We start from the raw sequence: 20,875 nt of genomic DNA, 5'->3' as shown, positions 1-20,875 counted from the left end.
TCCTCGTAGGGGGAGCCCGGCCACGAGAGCAGGAGAGAGCCTCGGGAGCGAGAGCAGGAGAGCCCCCACTTTATTGCTAACCAAGGGTTATCTCTCATTAGGGGGATATGATTATAGGTAACCACACATCACAGGAAGGGCAGTACAATAGGTATACACATTGTAGGAAGGGGATCTATGATAGGCATAAGCAGAACAGGAAGTGGATGAGCTAGGGGTGTGCCCATAGGAATGGGAAGGTCTAGGGGTATACATGTGACAAGATGGGCGGACCCTAGATTCATGATGGCAGCCTAACCTTGGTCATCCTTGGGCGGGGTTGACCTCTCTGGTGTCTCCTATGAGGAAGCAGACAACTACTGTCCTTATCAGAAGGGAGTGGTCCCTACTTGTTGTGGGCTAGACAGTGGGGTCTGCTTGCTCTAGATGGCTACTCCTGATGACCTCTAAGTGTACAGTCATTCGCAAGCAGCTAAGTTTGCCATATACTTGGGGGAGACAACTTGGGAGAAAACCTTGTTTCTCACACCTTCACCCACTTTTCTGTTGTCCCACCCCCAGGGAGGAGGTTATATGTAGATCCCTGTAGTCGGTTCCCCCTTTCTACCCCACTTGCCCTTGTTTACATATTTTTTAGAGGATCTTTTTCTCTCTCAGGCTTAAGGAAAGACTAACTGCTCCCTAACACGTATTTTTCTATGAATCGGTCTTCAGTCTCATCTCTCCCTATCCCCACCCCTCCCGTGGTTCCTGGGTTTTCAACAGGCCTGTGGGCTTCCATTTTCTCCCTTTAAGTCAGGTATTACGGAGCCCGGAGTGGGGGTGGGAGGGTACTGGGCTACATTTTGGGCCGCTAACCACAAGGTCGGTGGTTCAAATCCACCAGCCACTCAACAGGAGAAAGATGAGCTTTTCTGCTTCCATAGAGATATATACTCTCGGACCCTACAGGGACAGTTCTACACCACCCTGCAAGGCTGCTGTGAGGCAGAATGGACTTGGCAGCAGTGAGTTTGGAGTTTTGGAAGTCAGCCATTACTTCTTCTTGGGCTTTCTCTTCCTCTCATATCTGTTCAGCTGCTTCTCTCTCTCTCTGGCCTTCTTGGGTTGATTTTTTTTTAATTCCCCACTGGCTTTTGGAGGAATTGTAGGAAAGGAGGTCATGTCCTCAAAATGCCCTCAACGCCAGGTAATGAAAGTCCAAAGCAGAGGCAGCAGTGAGGTTCTGATTCGCCGTCGCCTCTCCTTGTTGGAGCAGTGCACACTTCCTAGCAACAGAGACGCCTGGCTGCTTCACTTGCATACAATCTAATGTTCAGTTTAATTTCGCATGCAAAAAGTTCCTTTCCTCAAAGCGACAAATTTTTCTTGTAGAACAAAGATTAGGTAGTAATACATGACTCCCTGTAAAATTTTCTTCCTTTCTTTTTTTTCAGTTAAGTACTTTATTGAGGGCTCTTACAGCTCTTATCACAATCCATACCTTCATCCATTATGTCAAGCACGTTTGTGCATATGCTGCCATCATCACCTTCAGACTGCATTCACTGTTCTGTGGTTTAATTTATATATCAGATTCTCCCCGATATTTTAATCTTCTGAAAATTCTTTAGAAACTTCCTTGTTCAATTTCACTTTTATCCTGCTGATTTCTTAATTTCTGACCACTCTTATTGGACTTATTGGTTTTCTTCTTAGGACTTCACAGTGTTTGGAGGAAGTCTATCAGGAGTGCATGCCCAAAAGATCTGTAAAGTAAGTGTTTACAGTAATGTCCCCTTTTCCACCCCTGAGGGATATTTATGGGGGATACTCTAAGACCTCCCTGTGGATACTGGAACCTGCTGATAATACCGAACTTTGTGTTTAATATGTTTTTCATACCTGCAGGAGAGGGCTTCAAAAAGATTGTGGAAAAATTCCCATTATCTTTTAATTCATAGTTCTATGGACTTTTTGAAGCTCCCTTGTACATACCTCTATACAGTTTGATTTGTGAATTAAGCACAATAAAAGATGAGCAACAAGAACTAGTAATAAGAATAGCGCTATTATAACAATAGGCTTTCATAAGAGTTGGGAGATGAAGTGAGGGGAATGATGGAGGCACTATGATGTCGTGTTAGGCGGTCCTATTTTCAGATTGACTGGAAACTGCAGAAAGTGAAGCCATGGATCAGGGGACTATTGTATGCCAAAGGAACTCCGTCCTTTCATTAGTCACAGCACGCCTGTTAAAAGTATCCTTGGGGTGTGAGACAGGCTGGGTAGCTGGGGTGAGGCCGTGGAAGCAAGGTGTGATGTGGACCTGAAGTTGCTTTCAGTCCAGGGCACAGCTTCTCCAACGTTTATTTGTACTATGGATCCCTTTGGCAGGCTGGGGAACCATGAACGTTCATCTCAGAATGCAGTCATAAAATAAATATTAAGATTAGAAAGGATTACAAGTAATTTTTGAAAACTATATTTGTAATACAGTGACCTATGTGCTAAATAATAATATTTAGCAGTGGATCTAATAACATGTAATTTAAAAGCAGAGATGAGTGAAAATGATATTTCCAAATATCAGCAGCAATTTTAATAGTACATAAAACCGTCCATGGCTTCAATTCATGATCGTCACAGGTATTTGTAGCAGTTCTGCGGCTTGTTGCTCTTACTAGTAATGGAAGGAAAGGCTTGTGTTCAGCTAGTTATTAAAGCGAGAGAGACACTTTTTTCCCATGTAAATTCATGGACCCTTGAAATGTATTCACACATCTCTTATGGTCCAAGGATCACAGGTAATGAGAGCCCATCTATGTGATAAGTCTAGTTGCTAAAAGGTAAAGAGTAATACTAGGATTATGAGATGGCATTTAAAAAATATTATTAGAGACTGAGATCAGAATAAAATTGTAGGCCATGTGGAAAATTTGGGAAGTAAGGCAAGTTGACTGAGGGTGTCCTATGTAATGGAATACCTGGGTCTTAGATATGTCCCTGCCTTACCATGTTCCTGAAATCTTGGACTAATCACTTAAACCTTCCTGTTTTATTTTTTTTTTACTGCTTCTGTTATGAAGGTTAAGTGAGATGATGGACGTGAAAGAGCTTTGTGACCTGTCTAGAACTGTAGGAATACTGCTCATTATGCCTCCAGACCGCTGCCCCTTGAGGAAACTCTGTCACATTGGATGTAAAAGTGGCCTGGACTGGCCTTAGGTTTACAGACGGGTCAGCATCCGCCGCCACGCAAATACTACTTGTCATCCTGTCTACTCTCAGTTCTTCCAAAGAGTAACTTCCTGCTGAAAAATGGTACAAGTGTTACTGCCTGCCCAGCAATTCTAGACATGGTGGATGTGATCACTCGTAACCCCATGCTAATAGGAAATGCTATGGTACTTTGCTGTTTGGAGACTTTAATAAGCTTGTCAATCTTGTGGTCCTCTGCCTTCCATGAAGGTGCCCAGTCATCATGAGGATTGAAACTAGAGTTAGCTGTCTCTTGCATTGAAAGGTGCACCTTGAACATTTTCATGCAAACCCTGTGGGGCATGGTGAGTACTGCTTTTGGTACAAGAGGAGTCTCACAGTAGATTTCTGTGCTGTCTTAGATCATGGACCAGGCCTTGACAGTGGGGGCTCCGGTGATTGGACTGAATGACTCTGGAGGAGCACGGATCCAGGAAGGGGTGGAGTCCTTGGCTGGCTATGCAGACATCTTTCTGGTGAGAGACTTGTTCATGGACAGTAGAGAATACAAATATAAGGCTTTGTTCTTTAACTGGTGTCCTGGTCAGAGCTTTCCTGTCTCCTCATTGCTCTCTGCCCCATTTTATTGGTTCGGTGGCTCCTTCCTCCATGACGGGGATGGAATCAGGGCAGATGAAAGTGGATGAAGTGTAGGTGGGGAAGAAGGCGTTTACTTTTGTTCTTCTTTCTGACATGGGCCACTGATGGGAAAACAAATGGGTTAAAGCTCAGTCACAAGGGAAGGGTGCTTGGAAATTGCTTCCTTTTTTAAAAAGGGAAGGGAGAGAATACAAAGATTAAATGGATTTGTTTCACTAGAATTGAGGATGAGAAAAAAGATAGTGCTTTTGTTGTTAAATTTACCTTTGAGTCAGTGTACAAAGTTTAAGTCCCATCGTCTAGAAAGTGCTTTTTTATCGACTGAAATCATGAGAGAGAAAGATTGAAATCAGTAAATAAATGAGATACCTTGAAGTATGAAGTGTCCTGGGGGAGGGTATTGTAAGCCGGATGGGGTGAGGGCAGATGTACAAAGAGACACTGGCCAATGGATGCACCAGAAGAGAGCAGCATTTCTAGAATGGAGGAAAATGGGAAGAAAGGAGGAGGAGGGCAGGCAGATAGAGGCTGGGTGGGAGAGAAGAGAAGGGAAAGGGTAGAGATATGGTGCGAGCCCCAGGGGCCCTCGTTGGGAGGACCCAAGAAGTAGCACCTATCTGTGGTGGACCAGTTTTGAACTGGTCAGGGAGGGAGCAATAAAGGGAGGGGGTAGAAACCGCAGGTGGGCAAATGAGCGGGAAAGAGTTACAGCTGCAGGAGCTGTAAGCTGCCTCCATCCATAAAAATTCCAAGGTAGGGTGGTGCTTTGATCGTCCTGGGCAGACAGCTCATTGATCTGCAGCCCCCTTGGAATTATCCACCTTGGTCGTTAGGGGCAGGCAGGCTTTTGCCAATGCCCTCCCACCAGTACCTGACCCAGCATTACAGTAATATTCACGTATCATACACTTTTATAGTTAAACTGCTTCTGAAAATTGTTGTATATGCACACCACAGTCAGATCTAATGCTCCCTCCCCCTCCAGAACATATTCATATTCATTCTTCTAATCCATATGAGGGATGCTTCAGTAAGTTTGTGGGAAAATGGAATTAAAAGATAATAGATTTTCCTTTGCTTTTTTTTTTTAGATTTTCCTTTTTGAAGCATCCTTGTAAACATGGTCTATCTTTCCCTTTAATTGGCTTATTAATTTATTTGAACAATATTTTATAGTTTTTGCAGTATAACTGTTGCATTTAATCTGTTACATTTATTATCAGGTTTTTTCTTGTCTGTGATGCTATTGCAAATACAGTTGTTTTCTTAATTTCAGTTGTAGATTTCTCTTCATAAGCATATAGAAATGAAATTGAAGTTTCTATATTGATTTTAGATCTTGTACCCTGCTAAATTAATTCATTCGCTCCACTAGCTTTGTGATCGGTGGGCTCTTTAGGGTTTTCTGTTATGGTAGAGGCTGTGAGAGCTTGAAACTCACCAGGGCTTCCCTTTCGGGTCTCGGGTTTTCAGACTTTGGTAGGGTGAAGTTGTATCACTTTAATCTTGCTTTCTTTGGTGGAAAATATTTGAATTTTCCTTCTTTGACAGTTTCCTGCCTGTCTTAGTTATCTAGTGTTCTATAACAAATGCCACATGTAAGTGGCTTTAACAAAGATACATTAATTTTCTTGGAGTTCAGAAGTCCACATTCAGGGTGCTAGCTCTGTGGGAAGGCTTTCATCATGAACTCTGGAGGAAGGCTTTGTCTCCTAGCTTCTGTCCTGGGGGAACGTCATTAGTACAACAAAGACATTCCATTCCCAAATGGGATGGAAGCATAGTCATTTTGGGGGTGGCAGAGAGAGGGGTGTACAATTCAATCCATAATATTTCACTCTTTGGCCTCCCAAAATTCATGTCCTTCTCATGCAAAAGATACTCATCCTGTTACCTCATCCTTCATGTCTTAAATCAGCTCCAGGTTCAAAAGCTTATCTTCTAAGTGATCTAAGTTACATATAGGTGAGACTTTAGTTGCGTTCAACACACAACACAATTGCATTTCATCTGTGAACCTGTGGAATCTAGAATACAGGTTACCTATTTCCAGAGTACAGTAGTGCAACAGGTGCAAGATGGACATCTCCATTACAAATTGGAGGGAAAGTGGTGATAAAGGGTACCAAGCATGTCCAAAACCCAGCAGCACAATTTACACTCGCTGTTGAGGCGCCATAATACTTCTCTTCTCGGAGAGGATGGCAGTGTCTCCACCCTCCGGACTCTGGGTAGTGACTACTCGGCCTGGATTTTAGATGGGGCTTCAACCTTCATCTTTCGTGACCACCCCCCACCCCCACCCCCAAGGCACCTCTGCTTCCTCTGCTTTGCATGGTGCTATCAAGTCTGTTCTAACTCATTGTAACCCTCAACAAACCCTGCCCTGCCCCGCACCGTCTCCACGATTGTTATTTAGGCTGACAGTTTACACTCTGTGTATCTCTGCACTTGGTGATTTTGTTCAGCTTTTTCCCCCAGTTGGCATTTAATCCTCTTTATCCTTTTCTCTGAAGCTCAGGGAACAAGGATTATTATCTGTATTCCTTTCACTTATTCTCTCATGTCGTTGTTGTAGAGGGTGTGTGTAGAATGCCTGTCTAATCTGCCATCTTGCCAGAACTCTATAGTTTATAAGACCCGAAGTGCTACTCACCAGGAAATGCGATCTTTTTGAACTGTGTTTTGCTAATTGACCTAAATGTCCCTTGAAACTGTGGTCCTAAGACTTTAGTCAGTCCTGATGGCTAGTCAGTTTCTAGGTCTTGAATTAATTTTTTAACTTTTTAAATAGTTTCTTTTAACAAACATAGTTTACATATCACACACTTCAATTGTTCAGACATTTACACTATAATCAAAGATGTAGCAAGTTTGGGGGGAGCAAAAGAACAACGTATGGAGGGTTTAATAGAATATTGTTCTTGATTTCATTTCTCGAGATGGGTTGTGTAAATATACAGAGTATATTTCTTTTTTTAACAAAGAAAATCTCTCCTGATCCTTATCCCTCAAACTTAAATAGTTTGAATGGTTTGAAAAAGAAGAAGAAGAAAAGTAAAATTGAAATGAACTTCGAGTCTTTGGTGACAAGTTATTAGTGACAAACAAGTTAATCTCAAACAAAAACAAAACAGAAAAAACCCCAATTATCCCTACAATCAATTCTAGAACATCTTCATTTTTCTTGTACTCACATTTATTAGCTAGCTCCCCGTTTCCCTCAAACCTTCTTTTGCATACCCCCAGTAAATCATTACTCCAGCTACTGTCTTTATAAATTTACCTGTCCTGGATTTCATATATTGGAAAAGTGTTAGTCTGGTTGGACTAGAGAAACAAATCCAGAGAGACTCATATATGTATAAGAAAGAGCTTTATTATTTATTTATTTGTTTGTTTTTTTCACAAGGCTGTTTATTTCCTGTCCACATTTTATATTGCTAACTATTTCTAAATCAGAAACAAATGTAAAGGTATGATATGTAAATGGAAAAGAAAGAGCTTTATATAAAAGAGCAACTATACATTAAGAAAACATCCCAGCCCAGTCCAGATCAAGCCCATAAGTCCGATATTAGCCCATATGCCCAATACCAATCTATAAAATCCTCTTCAGACTCACAAAATACATGCGATGATGTCACATGCCAGTGGGTGCAAAGTCTTGGGGATCCAGTGGCGGTAGAAGCGTCTGAGCGCTGACAGGGGTCTCCATGTGGCTACTCCAGTTCCCAGGGCACGGGGTTTATCAGCGTAGTGCCATGTGTCATGTCAGTGGGGTGTCTCTCAGAGAGTGAGCAGAGAGAGAAGTGTCTCCCGCATCCAAGGAGGAAATACAGGAGTTGCCAGAATTCTCAGGAGAAGGCCATGGCCACACAGAGGCCTCACTGATTATACCTTGATTGACAGACTAGACTCTACCCCTTCACTTTTAATCCTCAAATTGACAAACGATTATATAACTACCACAGAAAACATACCCCCCCCCAAAAAAAACCCCCAGCAAAACAATACCCCAACTACAATACCAAAACAAGCCAGAGAAAAACTTGAATTGTAAATAAAAGAAAATAGTAAAACTAGAACCAATTTAAAATGGGTAAAAGGGAAGATCTAATGAAAAGGTGTTAGATTTTAACCTAACGCCTTCTGCAGCATTCCACTTGCCAATGAATTCTGTATATATTTACATCCCCGGTCTGTGGCCAGAGGGGATTCACTAGGGGCTCAATCCGCTTCACTTATTTTTTCATGTAAATCAACTTTAACATGAGTCAAAAGGGAGATCAAATGATAAGGTATTACCTTTAGACCTCACTACATCTGCCATAATTGAGTTTTAGAAAACACATATGTCACTAGCAAATACAGTAATGCTCTCTGATGATAATAATGCTGTTCACATCCCTGATAACATGTTGTCAGAGGGGACTCACAGAGGCTTAGTCCATGTAGGGACCCTGCAAATGGATTTGAGACTTTCCCTTTTACCTTCTGCAAACTGGATAGTCACAATTTAAGCCCTACTACCATTCCCCACTCTGGGCTTGGATTTTATTATTTACAGTTCTTGAATCACACAGGCTGGTGTGCTTCTTCCATGTGCACTTACGTCCCACCTCACTTAGGTGGGAGTTTGTTTGAAGACAAAGCCTTAAGACTCTAGATAGCTATTCTTTTTAATAGCTGGACACCATCTACTTTCTTTACTACACGTTGCTATAGTGTCCACATCTTCAGTGATCTTTTCATAAAGGTGCGCACTGGACAGTTTTGGTACATTTCCCCCCCACAGCATTGCCTGCCATCACCACAGTGTAACAGCATTTACTCCTCTTCCTTTCTGTTATCAGTTGCCATTTGTCCTCCTTCCATTTCCCTTCCTGCCTTCTGAACGTTGTCCCTGGGCAAATGCTGCCCTTTTGATCTTGTGTAGTTTGTTGTTTTGAGGTGGGTATACCTCCCTGATACTATGTTTCACTGTGTGCAGTTTACTTTTAAATTCGTCTTTTTCACATTTTACTCTAAATGTCAAGGAGACACCATGCAACCACTTATGATCTTGCTTAGAAATCTCCTCAGCTAGATATGCACATTCATCACTTAAAAGTTCTTTCCATAAAGCATTTGTAAATAACTCAGACAAGTTCATTGTCACTGCATAAAAAGCACTGCCCTTCCATCATCCAATCACATGTTCAACATTAAAGTCTCATCAGAACCTCATTTAATATGTGCATTTCTATCAACTTTCTGTTGCTGGTGCCATACGTATTTTCTAAAACGGTAAAGACTTTCTTTTTGGCTCTCCACACTTTCTTCTAGCTCTCACCAGTGTTGCCTTTGCCCATAAATTCTACCAAAAGTTTCATGGCAACCTAGGCTTTTATTTATTTTTATTTATTTTTTAGTATTGTAACTTCAGCCCATTAACCAATTAAGAAATTACTTCCATATTGTTGGTATTTGATAGAGTAGTACTCTACTTCTTTGTACAAATTTTGTCTTAGTTATCTAGTGTTGTTTTAGCAGAAATGCCACAAGGGGATGGGTTTAAAAAATTTATGTTCTCACAGTGTAGGAGGCTAAAAACACCAAATCAGGGTTGCTTGCTGAGGAGAAGGCTTTCTTTCTCAGCAGCCTAAGAGGAAGGTCTTAGCCTTGAACTTGTGTCCCAGGGTGATGTTCCTGTGGCTTGACATCTCTCTTTCCCCAACTCTGCTTCCTTCTCTTGCCTACGTTTAATCTCTTAAATATCTCAAAAGAAATTGACTTAAAAAAAAGAAGAAGAAAAGAAATTGACTTAAGACATACCTATACTCATTGAATCTCATTAACATAACAAAATTATCCATTCCCAAATGGAGTTTTAACCCTAAACCTATAGGTTAAGTTTTACCTCAAATATATATATATTAGGGACTCTAACAGCTTTTATCATTATCCATACATCCATCCATTGTGTCAAGCACATTTGTACATATGTTGCCATCATCATTTTCAAAACATTTTCTTTCTACTTCAACCCTTGGTATCAGCTCATTACCCCCCCACTTCCTCCTTCATGAATCCTTGATAATTCACAAATTATTATTTTTTCATGTCTTACACTGACTACTGTCTCCCTTTACCCACTTTTCTGTTGTTCGTGTCCCTGGGAGGGGTTTATATTTCGATCATTGTGATTGGTTCCCCCTTTCTCCCCACACCTTCCCCTTACCCTCCTGGTATCTCTACTCTCATTATTGGTCCTGAGGGGTTTATCTGTCCTGGATTCCCTGTGTTGTGAGCGTTTATCTGCACTAGTGTACATGCTCTGGTCTACCTGTATTTGAAGGGAGAATTGGGGTTGTGGTAGTGGTGTAGGGGGAGCATTAAAGAACTAGAGGAAAGTTGTATGTTTCTTCAGTGCTATACCCTGACTGGCTCGTTTCTTTCTTGTGACCCTTTTGTGAGGGTCCCGCAAATATTTTTGAGGTGCACAATTCAATCCATAGTACTACTTTTCGACCCTAGACACTATATCTTTTGATAACTGGGCTCCATATGCTTTCTTCACCACATTTGCTTATGCACCCATTTTGTTTTCAGTGATCGAGTTGGGAAGGGGAGCATCATGGAATGCCAGTTTAATAGGACACAGTGTCCTTGCATTGAGGGAGTACTTGAGTGGAGGCCCAATGTCCATCTGCTACCTTAATACTAAACCTATAAATATATGTACATAGATCTATTTCTCCATCTTAAAGGCTTGAAGGTAAACAAGCGGCCATCTATCTCAGAAGCAACAAAGCCTAAATGAAAGAAGCCCACCTGCTTGTACGATCACAAGGTGTCAAAAGGATCAGAGATATCAGGCATCAAAGAACAAAAAAATCATGTCATTGAGAATGAGGGGCAGTGTGGAGTGGGGACCCAAAACCCATCTGTAGACAACTGGACATCCCCTTACAGAAGGGTGGTGGGGAGGAGAGGAGCCAGTCAGGGTGCAGTATAGCAACGATGAAATATGCAACTTTCCTCTAGTTCTTTAATGCTTCCTCACTGCCACTATCATGATCCCAATTCTACCTTACAAATCTGGCTAGACCAGACCATGTACACGGGTACAGATAGGAACTGGAAACACAGGGAATCTAGTACAGATGAACCCTTCAGGACCAGTGGTGAGAGTGGAGATACCAGGATGGTGGAGGGAAGGTGGGATAGAAAGGGGGAACCTATTACAAGGATCTATATATAACCCCCTCTGGGGGACAGACAACAGAAAAGTGGGGGAAGGGAGATGTCGGACAGTGTAAGATATGACAAAGTAATAATAATTTATAAATTGTCAAGGGTTCATGAGGGAGGGGGGGAGGCAGGGGAAAAATGAGCTGATACCAAGGACTCAAGTAGAAAGCAAATGTTTTGAGAATGATGATGGCAACAAATGTACAAAGGTGCTTGACACAATGGATGTATGTATGGATTTTGATAAGAGTTGTGTGAATCCCCAATAAAATGATTAAAAAAAATACTACTTTTCACCAGCTTAAACTGGTTCCAGCTTTTGAAGGTTCCCCTCACCCCTTGAATGTTTAACTATACACAATGATGTCTTCTGGTAAGTTTTACTTATTCTTTTCTAATCCATATGCCTTTCATTTCCTTTTCTTCCTTAATTATTCTGACTTGTACCTGCAATATAATAATACAATGTCAAGTGGAATTAGTGAAAAGAGACTCCTTTACCAAGTTCCTGATCTTAGTAGGAAACACATTTGATCCTTTTATGTTTAAACAATTTTATTGTGATAAAATATATGTAATAGAAAACTTGCCATTTTGATTATTTTAAAATTTATGTCAATGGCATTAATTACATTCACAAAGTTATGTATCTTCACCACCGATTTTTTTCTGTAACCCCTGTTTTAGGGTACAAAAGAGACCCCATTTTGGATATAATTTAAAGGTCATTTATTAAGTTTTAAAAGAGACAAAGACAACACTGACACACACAGAGACATCATCCGGGTGAAAGGACCTGCAGTAGAGGCTGAAATAGCATATGCGGGTTCACGATTGAGACTTGAAACAAATAGGGTGTGGGGCAGCGGGCAGTTAGGGAGTTGTCACAAAAGCATGATTGGTGGCAGATGGATACATCACAGAAACAGTTGGGAGTACAGAAGCAGGGATGGGACCAAGGGACACATATACTTTAGATGGAAGGGCTTATCGGATGGGTTCAGGGCCTCTGACAAAGGCAGTCAGGGCCAAATTGATAGGGCATGATTCATGATTGTGTGACCCCCTGTACTGTCCCCATAGGTGACCTCCATCAGAACACACCTAGGCAACCCCCTAAAGCAGCAGTTCTCAACCTGTGGGACCCAACCCCTTTGGGGGTTGAACGACCCTCTCACAAGGGTCGCCTGATTCATAACTAGCAAAATTACAGTGATGAAGTAGCAACGACAATAATTTTATGGTTGGGTGGGGGGCATCACAACAGGAGGAATTATATGAAAGGGTCTCAGCCTTAGGAAAGGTGGGAACCACTGCCTCTCCTTGGGCTAGCCAGAGAAGGGTGGAGGCAATCCTCTTCCCAAGTGTTCTCCCTGAGGGTTAAATTATCTACATCCTTGGTTAATGATCAGAAAGCATTCAAAGCAGGCTTAATCTACATGGGGACTCCGCAAATGGATTTTGGGGTGCCACTGCCATCCCTGCAGGGTCTTCAGAACTTAAGTCCTAATAAGTATACTCCAAACAGCAATAATTCTCATATTTCCCCTTTTCCTAGTGTTACAGTTGAATTGTGTAGCCCTAAAATATGTGTCATTTTGGCTAGACCAAAATTTTCGGTGTTATATAATGATCCTCCATTTGGGAATGTGATATAATTATCCTATGTGTTGTAAATCATAAACTCTTTGAGGCAAGAGTAGTAGTAGTTGTGTTAATGAAACAGCACACACTCTGCAGGATTAGGCTCTTTCTTGAGTTCCCCTTTTATGATGTAAAATTGATTAGACAAGTGAGCAGAGATAGAGGGAATTGAGTTGTACCAAGAAAAATCGAGCTGGGAGTGGAACTCATCCCATGGTTCTGAGGTCGCTGCACTCAGAACCTCCCAGTCTCCAGAAGTTTGATTTCAAGACACATTGAGATTTCTAAGGGATCCTGGGCCAGCAGATGTTAAAAGGAGACGAGGACTTTATTCCCCAACAGCCCATGGAAAAGAGAGCCAGCACCTAAAGCTGATGAGCTGAATTTGGACTTCCTAAACGGAGAATAAGTTTCTCTTTTAAAGCTATGCACTTGTGGTATTTCTGTGATAGTAGCGCTCGATAAATTACCCATTCATTGGTAACCTCTAATATGCATTCTTTCGCCATAAATTTGCTTATCCTAGATATTTTATATATGAGGAATAATATATTGTTTTAGGACAATTTAAAGGTTCATCCATGTCCTAGCATGTATCAGAAATTAATTTCTCTTTGTGGCTGATATTTTATGTATATTCGATACTGTAAAAGTTTGTTCCCATGCTGATGGGCTCTTTGGTGGTTTTCACTCTGAGCGTTACAGATAATATTGCAATGAGCATTGGTGTGTATACATCTTTTGAATTCTGGCTTTAACTTCTTTTGGGTATATACTTAGGAGCGGAATTGCTAAACTACATAGTAATTCTGTGTTTAACTTTCTGAGGAATTACTGGAGTGTCTTCAACAGCAGCTGTATCATTTTACATTCTCACAAGCAATGGAGGGAGATGCTAATTTCTCTACATCTTTGCCAGACGGTTCTTTCTTTCTTAAGAAAAATTTTTTAATAACCACCCGAGTGGGTGTGGAGTGGTTTTGATTTGCATTTTTCTGATGGCTAGTGAGGTTGAGCATCTTTTTCTGTGCTTGTCAGCCATTTGTATGTCTGTTTTGCTGTAGTATATAAAAATTGCCCATTTTAAAATAAGGTTGGTCTTTTTTTTGTTGAGTTGGAGGAATTCTTTTTATAGTCTGGGTATTAAAACCTCAGATATATGGTTACCAAATATTTTTTCCTAGTCTGTAAATTGTCTCTTTACTTTATCAGTTACGTCTTTTCTTTTTTTTCTAATTTAGCAATAATTAAAATATACAATTCAGTAGGTCAGTCATACCAAGAAGGGTGTGCAGCTGTCATCACAATCAACTTTGGAGGTTTTTCTCCCCTTTCTTTACACATAGATGGTGATTCCCCATTTTCCCCTCTTTCTCTCTGAGTCCCCAGATAATCATTAATTCTGTTACTATCTTCGTATTTCCGTTAGTCCCAGTTTTCCTAAACAGATAGCTGTACAAGACAAGGACAGACACCAAGCAAGGATCCATCAACAGTGGCCATGCAGAACCTATAGAGATCTCAATTTAATAGAAAGCAGACAGAGAATATTAAACATGTAGAATACATTTACACTGGACCCCTAGAGAAATCGTATTCTAAGATAATACATTCTAGCCTGAGCACTCACTGCCATAGCAATGCAGACTCATAGCCACCTCCTGTGGGTTTCCAAGACTGTAAATATTTACGGAGTAGAAAGCCCAGTCTTTCTCCTTCGGAGCTACTGGTGGTTTTGAACCACTGAACATGAGGTTCACAGCCTCTACATGATGATCATAACCACTGCACCACCAAAATCCCCTTTGCAATGCTCATCATCTGAATTTGGGGTTATTGTCATTTCTAGCCAGTGTGCATTGGGGATTCACCAGAAGCTCAGTGCATGCAGTGGCCATATAACTAGATTTTGGGCTACCAGATTGTAGATAGTTTTTCCACAATCCAGGTGTTTAGGATTTGGGTACTGATATCATTCCCTTTTCCAGGTGTCAATCTTAGTAGTTACCTTTGGATCACGCAGGTTGGTGTGCTTCTTTCATGTGGACTTATTTGATTCCTCACTTGATGGCTACTTGTTTTGAGACAAGTTTGATAAGCTTTTTGATGCACAACAGTACTCAATTTTGCTGGTCTCTTGTATCTAATTTTTAAATTTGTTGCTTGTTATTTTGATTTTATATTAAAAAAAAATCTAGTGCCCCAAACAAGGTTCTGAAGCTTTACCCCTGTATTTTCTTCTAGGATTTTTTGGTTTTAGTTGTTATATTTAGGTTATATGTGTATTTTGAATTAATTTTTACATGTAAAATTGAAGTAGGGACCTTTGCGGAATTGGAGCATTCATTGAGCATTCTTTCACTATGAGTATCATGTAACAAGGCTTTACTCCCTCTAGAGTTCCTTTATCAGATTGATAAATTCATTTCGTTTTTACTCCTTGTTTGTTGAGATTTTTTTAATCATAAGAATTTAACTTTAGTTGAGTCTTTTTGTCTATGGAATAATCATTGTGGTATTTTCTTTGTTCTATTGATATATTTTATTATATTGATTTTGGGGGGGATGTTAAACTAATCTTTATTTTTGTGATAAATATGGACCATGGTGTATAGATCTTTTTATAAGCTGCTGGATTTGGCTTGCTGGTACTTTGTTGATTTTATGACTATATATAAATATCAGCAGTTTTCTTGTGCTGTCTTTATGTGATTTGGGATAAGGGTAATACTAATCTCTTGGGATGAATCAGGATGTTTCATCCTTTTTTGGGGAAGAACTTGTAGAGGATTGACATCACTTTTTTTTGCTTGTTTTCAATGTGTAGTTAAATTGATCAGTGGAGTCAGCCTTGATTTCTCTTTGTAGGTAGGTTTTGTATTACTTTTGATTACTAAATTCTATTTTGTTAAAGGTAAGATTTTCTGTTTCTCCTTGAGTCAGTTTCAGTGATTTTTGTCTTCTTTAGAAGTTCACCATTCTGTGAAACCTCTCAAATTTATTGGTACACAGCTCTAATTATTATTCTCTTATCATTTTTATTTCTGTAGTGAGGTCTCCTCTCACATTTTTGATTTTGGTAATTTTCATCTTCCTATATCCCTGCCCCTTCATGAGTATACCTAAGGGTTGTCTTCGTTGTTGATATTTTTAAAGAGCCAGCTTTGGTTTTGGTGTTCTGTGTTATTTTCACAATCTCTATTTTATTCTTTTTTTATCTAAATTTGTTATTTATAAGTTCTTACTACTTCAGGTTTAAATTGTTCTCATTCTAATTTATTTCTTTAAAAACATTTTATTGATATATAATTCACATATCATACAATTCAATATTTCACATTGAAATATTTGTACAATTATTACCACAATTTAAGGACATTTTCTTGTTTCTTGTACTCATTGTTATTAGCTCCTCATTTCCCCACAACCTCCTGTGTCATACCCCTGGTTCTACTTTCTAAAAATGGGAGGTTAAGCTATTGATTTGAAATTTTTCTTTTTAAATAGAGATATTTACAGCTATAAATTTCCCTCCAACATTTGTTTTAGTTATATCATGTGTTCGTCCTGGTAGACTAGAGACACAAATCCAGGGAGACTCGTGTATAAGAGTGAGTTTTATATAAAGGGTAATTGTATATTAAGAAAGCATCCCAACCCAACCCAGTCCAGTCCAATCCCATAAGTCCGATATTAGCCCATATGTCCAATACCAATCTATAAAGCCCACTTCAGACTCATGAAACACATGAAATGATGCTGAAATGCAGTACGATCACATGCCAGTGGGTAGAAAGTCTTTGGATCCAGTGGTGTAGTATTAAATTAAAATGACGAGGAGGTGGGTGAGGGGCCAGCCTCCACCGCTACTACTACTACTACTACCCACGAGTTCAATAATACTACTTCTGGGTTTAGTAATGCACAATTGTACGGTTGAGATATATAAGTATTATATTAAAGTAATGCAGTAATATATAAGTATTATATTAAAATAATGCAGTCAGACACATTACATGGTAGCATTGCTTACCTCAGCCCAGCTTGGTGGTCCACGTGGAGAGAGGGGGAAGGGAAGGAGGGAAAGGGAACAAGGGAGAGGGGGAAGAGAGAGGAGCCAGAGTCAGAGAGGTCCGAGAGCTCTATATTGCTGACTCACGCCTATATACCGTTTGGGGGCAAGCCAGCCCACTAATTACAGGTAGAGACATACATCACAGGGAGGAGCTGCACTAAAGGTTACACAGCAATGAGAGGGTGGTCTAGGGGCTGGTCTCCATAGGAACCATTATCAGTAGGGTGAAAACCCCGCCTACAGGAGCCTGTCCATTGTCCCCAGCAGCAGGGAGTAGGCCCACCCGTGGTGGGATGAGACAGAAGTCTGGCAGCAAGGATCTGACCTCCCCCCACATAGTGGCATATGCATCTCAGTGCTGGCAGGAGTCTTTACGTGGCTTCTCCAGCTCCCAGTACTTGGGGTCTATCAGCATAGTGACTGTCCTCAGGGATGTCTCGTAGGAAGTGAGTAGAGAGAGGGGTGCCTCCCGGCTCCAAGGAAGTGAAATACCAGAGTTCCCAGAATTCTCAGGAGAAGGCCAGGCCCACACAGAGGCCTCAATTGGCTATGATCTGGTTGACAGACTAGACTCCACCCCTTCACTCTTAATCCTCTCAAGTCCCAAATTGACACCAGATTATGTAACTACCACACATCACAATGGTTTTAGTATGTTGTATTTTCATTTTCATTCACTTTAAGGTATTTATTAATTTCCATTTTATTTTTATTTAATTTAATTTTTTGCCTACTTGTCATTTAGGAGTATGGTGTTTAAATTTTCACAATTTGTGTTTCATAGATTTCTTTTACTGATTTCTAATTTTATTATCTTGTGGTCAGAGGACAGATTTTACATGATTACAGTTCTTTTAAATTTATCAAGACTGTGTTATGGCCTGATAATGTGAATTGTCCTGGAGAACGTACCATGTGCACTTGAGATGCACATGGAGCAGCATTCTATTACAGTCGGTTAGCACTGGTTGATTTATAGTGTTGTTCTGCTTTATTTTCTTGTTGATCATCTACATGTAGAAAATGATATGTTGTTGCATGTACGCTTGGACTGAGGACTGGAGTACTTGGATGGGGGAGGAAGCAGAGAGTGGCCGACACAGGACTGTGGAAATAGTGGTCAATGGACCTTGGGGAGAAGCTCCTGGCTTTGTCAGTGTCTCATAGAAAGGGACCCAGAATCACCATATATTTAGTATTTCGATGTCCACCTCTTAGTAACACAACAGGTTTCGATCTGCTGGGCAGAGATCTGCATTTGGAATAATTGATCCAGGAAGATACCCCCTGGCACCAACCCTCATACTTAATAGTAAACAGAGTGCAATCGAATGGGGGGTGTACTGTGCAGAGCAACAACGTATGGGTTGTGGGTTAAGGTGTAAATGTACTTGCATAGACTCCTCATACTGACAGTGCCCCGACAGCTGTGTCATTGTGAAATTGATGATGGTTTTAGTGCAATTCCCTGATAGACCAGCAGGATGATTGACAATGTTGTACTTTTTTTGTTTCTATAAGTTTTTGTTTCCTGCCTTTAGCAACCTCCCCCACCTTTTTGTTTGTTTGTTTCCTGGTTGGTTTGTTGCTGTTATTGGTGTCGTTGGTCTTAAGGGGTTTTGATTTTGTCATATTATGGCTGCCAAATTAAACTTGAGTCATGCATATCCTGTGAACGTGCAGAGGGATTTTGGGCTCCTACTTAACTCTAGTCTCAATCCAAGAACAGTTAGTTCTGTTAACATGGTCCTGCTCAATACTCGCCTTCATGAAATGATCACTGAAGATAAGGGTGCTATAGCAAAGTGGTGAAGAAAGCAGATGGTTCTTGGCTATCAATCAGTGTCAGAGGTCTTAAAAGCTTATATTCAAACAATCAATCATCTAAGTGAGGAGTCATCTAAGTCCACATGGAAGAACACACCATCGTGTAATCCAATGATAATAAAAAAAATTCAAATCTGATGAAGGAAAAATATTAGAGCTAAAATTATGAACACTCAATTGGTAAAAGGCTGTGAAGGACAGTGGGAGCCCAAAACCCATCTGCAGAGTAACTAGTTAGATTAAGCTGCTAGGACACCCCCACTAGCCACAGGCAAGGGTCTCAGACAGCCTTACTATCAGACAGAGATCATGGTAGTCTTGATTATGCTGATTCAAACTTGATACTTGGTAAGCTGATCTCCCTATTGACTCAGCCTGAATTTGTTCTAGGTGCAAGTATCTCTTGAATATTTTATGACAAAAATTTCTTCCCTGGCTTTTTACTTATTGAAGCTGGTCTTTTCTCTCTTACTCATTATTTGTATTTGTATTTTCATATTATTATTATTTTATTTTTACCACTTTATTTAGATTTTGTTTTTTGTTGAATCTTCTGGGTTTCCCAGTTTGTGAAGCACAGGAGCGAATGCATAGTGGATGCATAATTCAAGGGCTTATAGGGGATATAGGAGTGGTGGGTGGTAGTTAGGGAGGGTGAAGGGATTGGGGGCATCAACAATGAAGGGGGAGGGGGAGGGAGCACTAGAACAGATTGTGTTTACACAACTCATTTTAAAGGTGATTTAAGCACAGGGGAATAAAAATATTCTAAAATTAATTGTCGTAATGATTGTACAATTCTTCTTGATATGACTGAACGATTCAACTATTGAATTGTATGATATGTGGATTAGGTGCCAATACAAGTGTAAAAAGGAAAGAAAAGAAAATGAGATATTGAAGTCTCCAACTCTTACTGTTGAATTATTTGTTTTCTTCTATTCCCTTGTTCTTGTTTCATGCATTTGGGAGCTCAGTCATTGGGTGCCTATGTGTGTAGTGTTATGTGTTTATGATGGATTGACCTTTTCTTTTTAAATACTATTTTTATTAGTACTTAATTAGTATTTTATTAGTTTTTATTGACATATCTTACACATTACAGTATATCCATTCACATACAATTCTGTTCAGTCCCCTCAGGTGAAGTTATGCAATCATTGATGGTATTTGTGCCCCCCCCCCCCCCTCCCCACACACACACACACACACACACACACACACACACACTTCTTAGGGAACCATTTCTCCTGTCACTGTCTCTGAGGGGTCATCTAGCTTGATTGCTTCTATGTACTGAGTGATCTTAAATAGACAAATGAACATAGCATAAATCCAACATGATTCATGAGGTACAACACATAAAGCGTTTAATAGTAAGGGGAGGAAAACTTAAAAGAACTAGAGGATTGGATTGACTCGTATCACTACAGATTATCTTCTGTCTCTAACAAGTTTTTTCTTAAAGTTGGCTTTGTCTGACATTAGTATAACCATTCCAACTTTGCTTTATTCTGTTTCTCTGGTAAGCCGTTTTCTGTCCTTTTATTTTCAGTCTGTTGGTGTCTTTTACTCTAAAGTATCTTTTGTAGGTAGCATATAGTTAAGTTCTTTAACAGTGCATTCTGCTATTTGTCTTTTGCTGTAATGGTGTTGTGTCACAGAATGGAAGAGGCAGAGTTCGTAACTACCATTTTGCTCTGTGGTTTCTATGTTTTATGAAGTCTTGTTTCTCTTCTTCCCACTATTGCTTTCTTCTTTGTTAGTTGGTATTTTATAGTGTACCGTTTTCTTTCATCTACTGTATTTTATTGAGCCATGTTTTTAGTGGTTGCCATAGTGATTATTATTAGCCTTCAACTTATAATGGTCTAATTCTGATTAATACCTAGTTAATTTCAACAATTATTTCAAAAACTAAGCTCTGTAGAACTCTGTTCCCAGTTTACTTCCTTTGTGCTTTTTTGCCATATAAATTACAACTTTCATAATTCATTCATAATGCTATCAACACTTTATAATTACTGCTTTCTGCAATTGTCTTTTAAAATTAACTAAGCAAAGAAAAGAGTTTCAAAGAAAAGAGTCATTTGTAGTATCTTTTGTATTTACCTTTGTAATGAACTTTCTGGATGGTGGTTTTATTTATTTATTTTTATTTTTTTTAACATTTTATTAGGGACTCATACAACTGTTATCCCAATCCATACGCACATCAATTGTGTAAAGCGCATTTGTACATCGTTTCTCAAA

The 20,875-nt window shown here is 39.9% G+C and overlaps 1 protein-coding gene across 1 annotated transcript in view; it reads left to right on the top strand.

The window, feature by feature from the left end:
• The window catches only part of PCCB (propionyl-CoA carboxylase subunit beta), a 118,727-nt gene that overhangs the window by 10,037 nt on the left and 87,815 nt on the right, over window positions 1–20,875 (top strand). The window contains exons 4-5 of the mRNA XM_004712100.3: window positions 1,699–1,755; window positions 3,603–3,716. Of these exons, the coding sequence (XP_004712157.1) occupies window positions 1,699–1,755; window positions 3,603–3,716 (171 nt within the window). The remainder of the gene's footprint in view (window positions 1–1,698; window positions 1,756–3,602; window positions 3,717–20,875) is intronic.

Source organism: Echinops telfairi, unplaced genomic scaffold, assembly GCF_000313985.2.
Source record: "Echinops telfairi isolate 266 unplaced genomic scaffold, ASM31398v2 ScPeMD7_16;HRSCAF=60, whole genome shotgun sequence".
In the NCBI taxonomy this organism is placed as follows: domain Eukaryota; kingdom Metazoa; phylum Chordata; class Mammalia; order Afrosoricida; family Tenrecidae; genus Echinops; species Echinops telfairi.
This window is presented reverse-complemented; position numbering and strand designations above follow the sequence as displayed.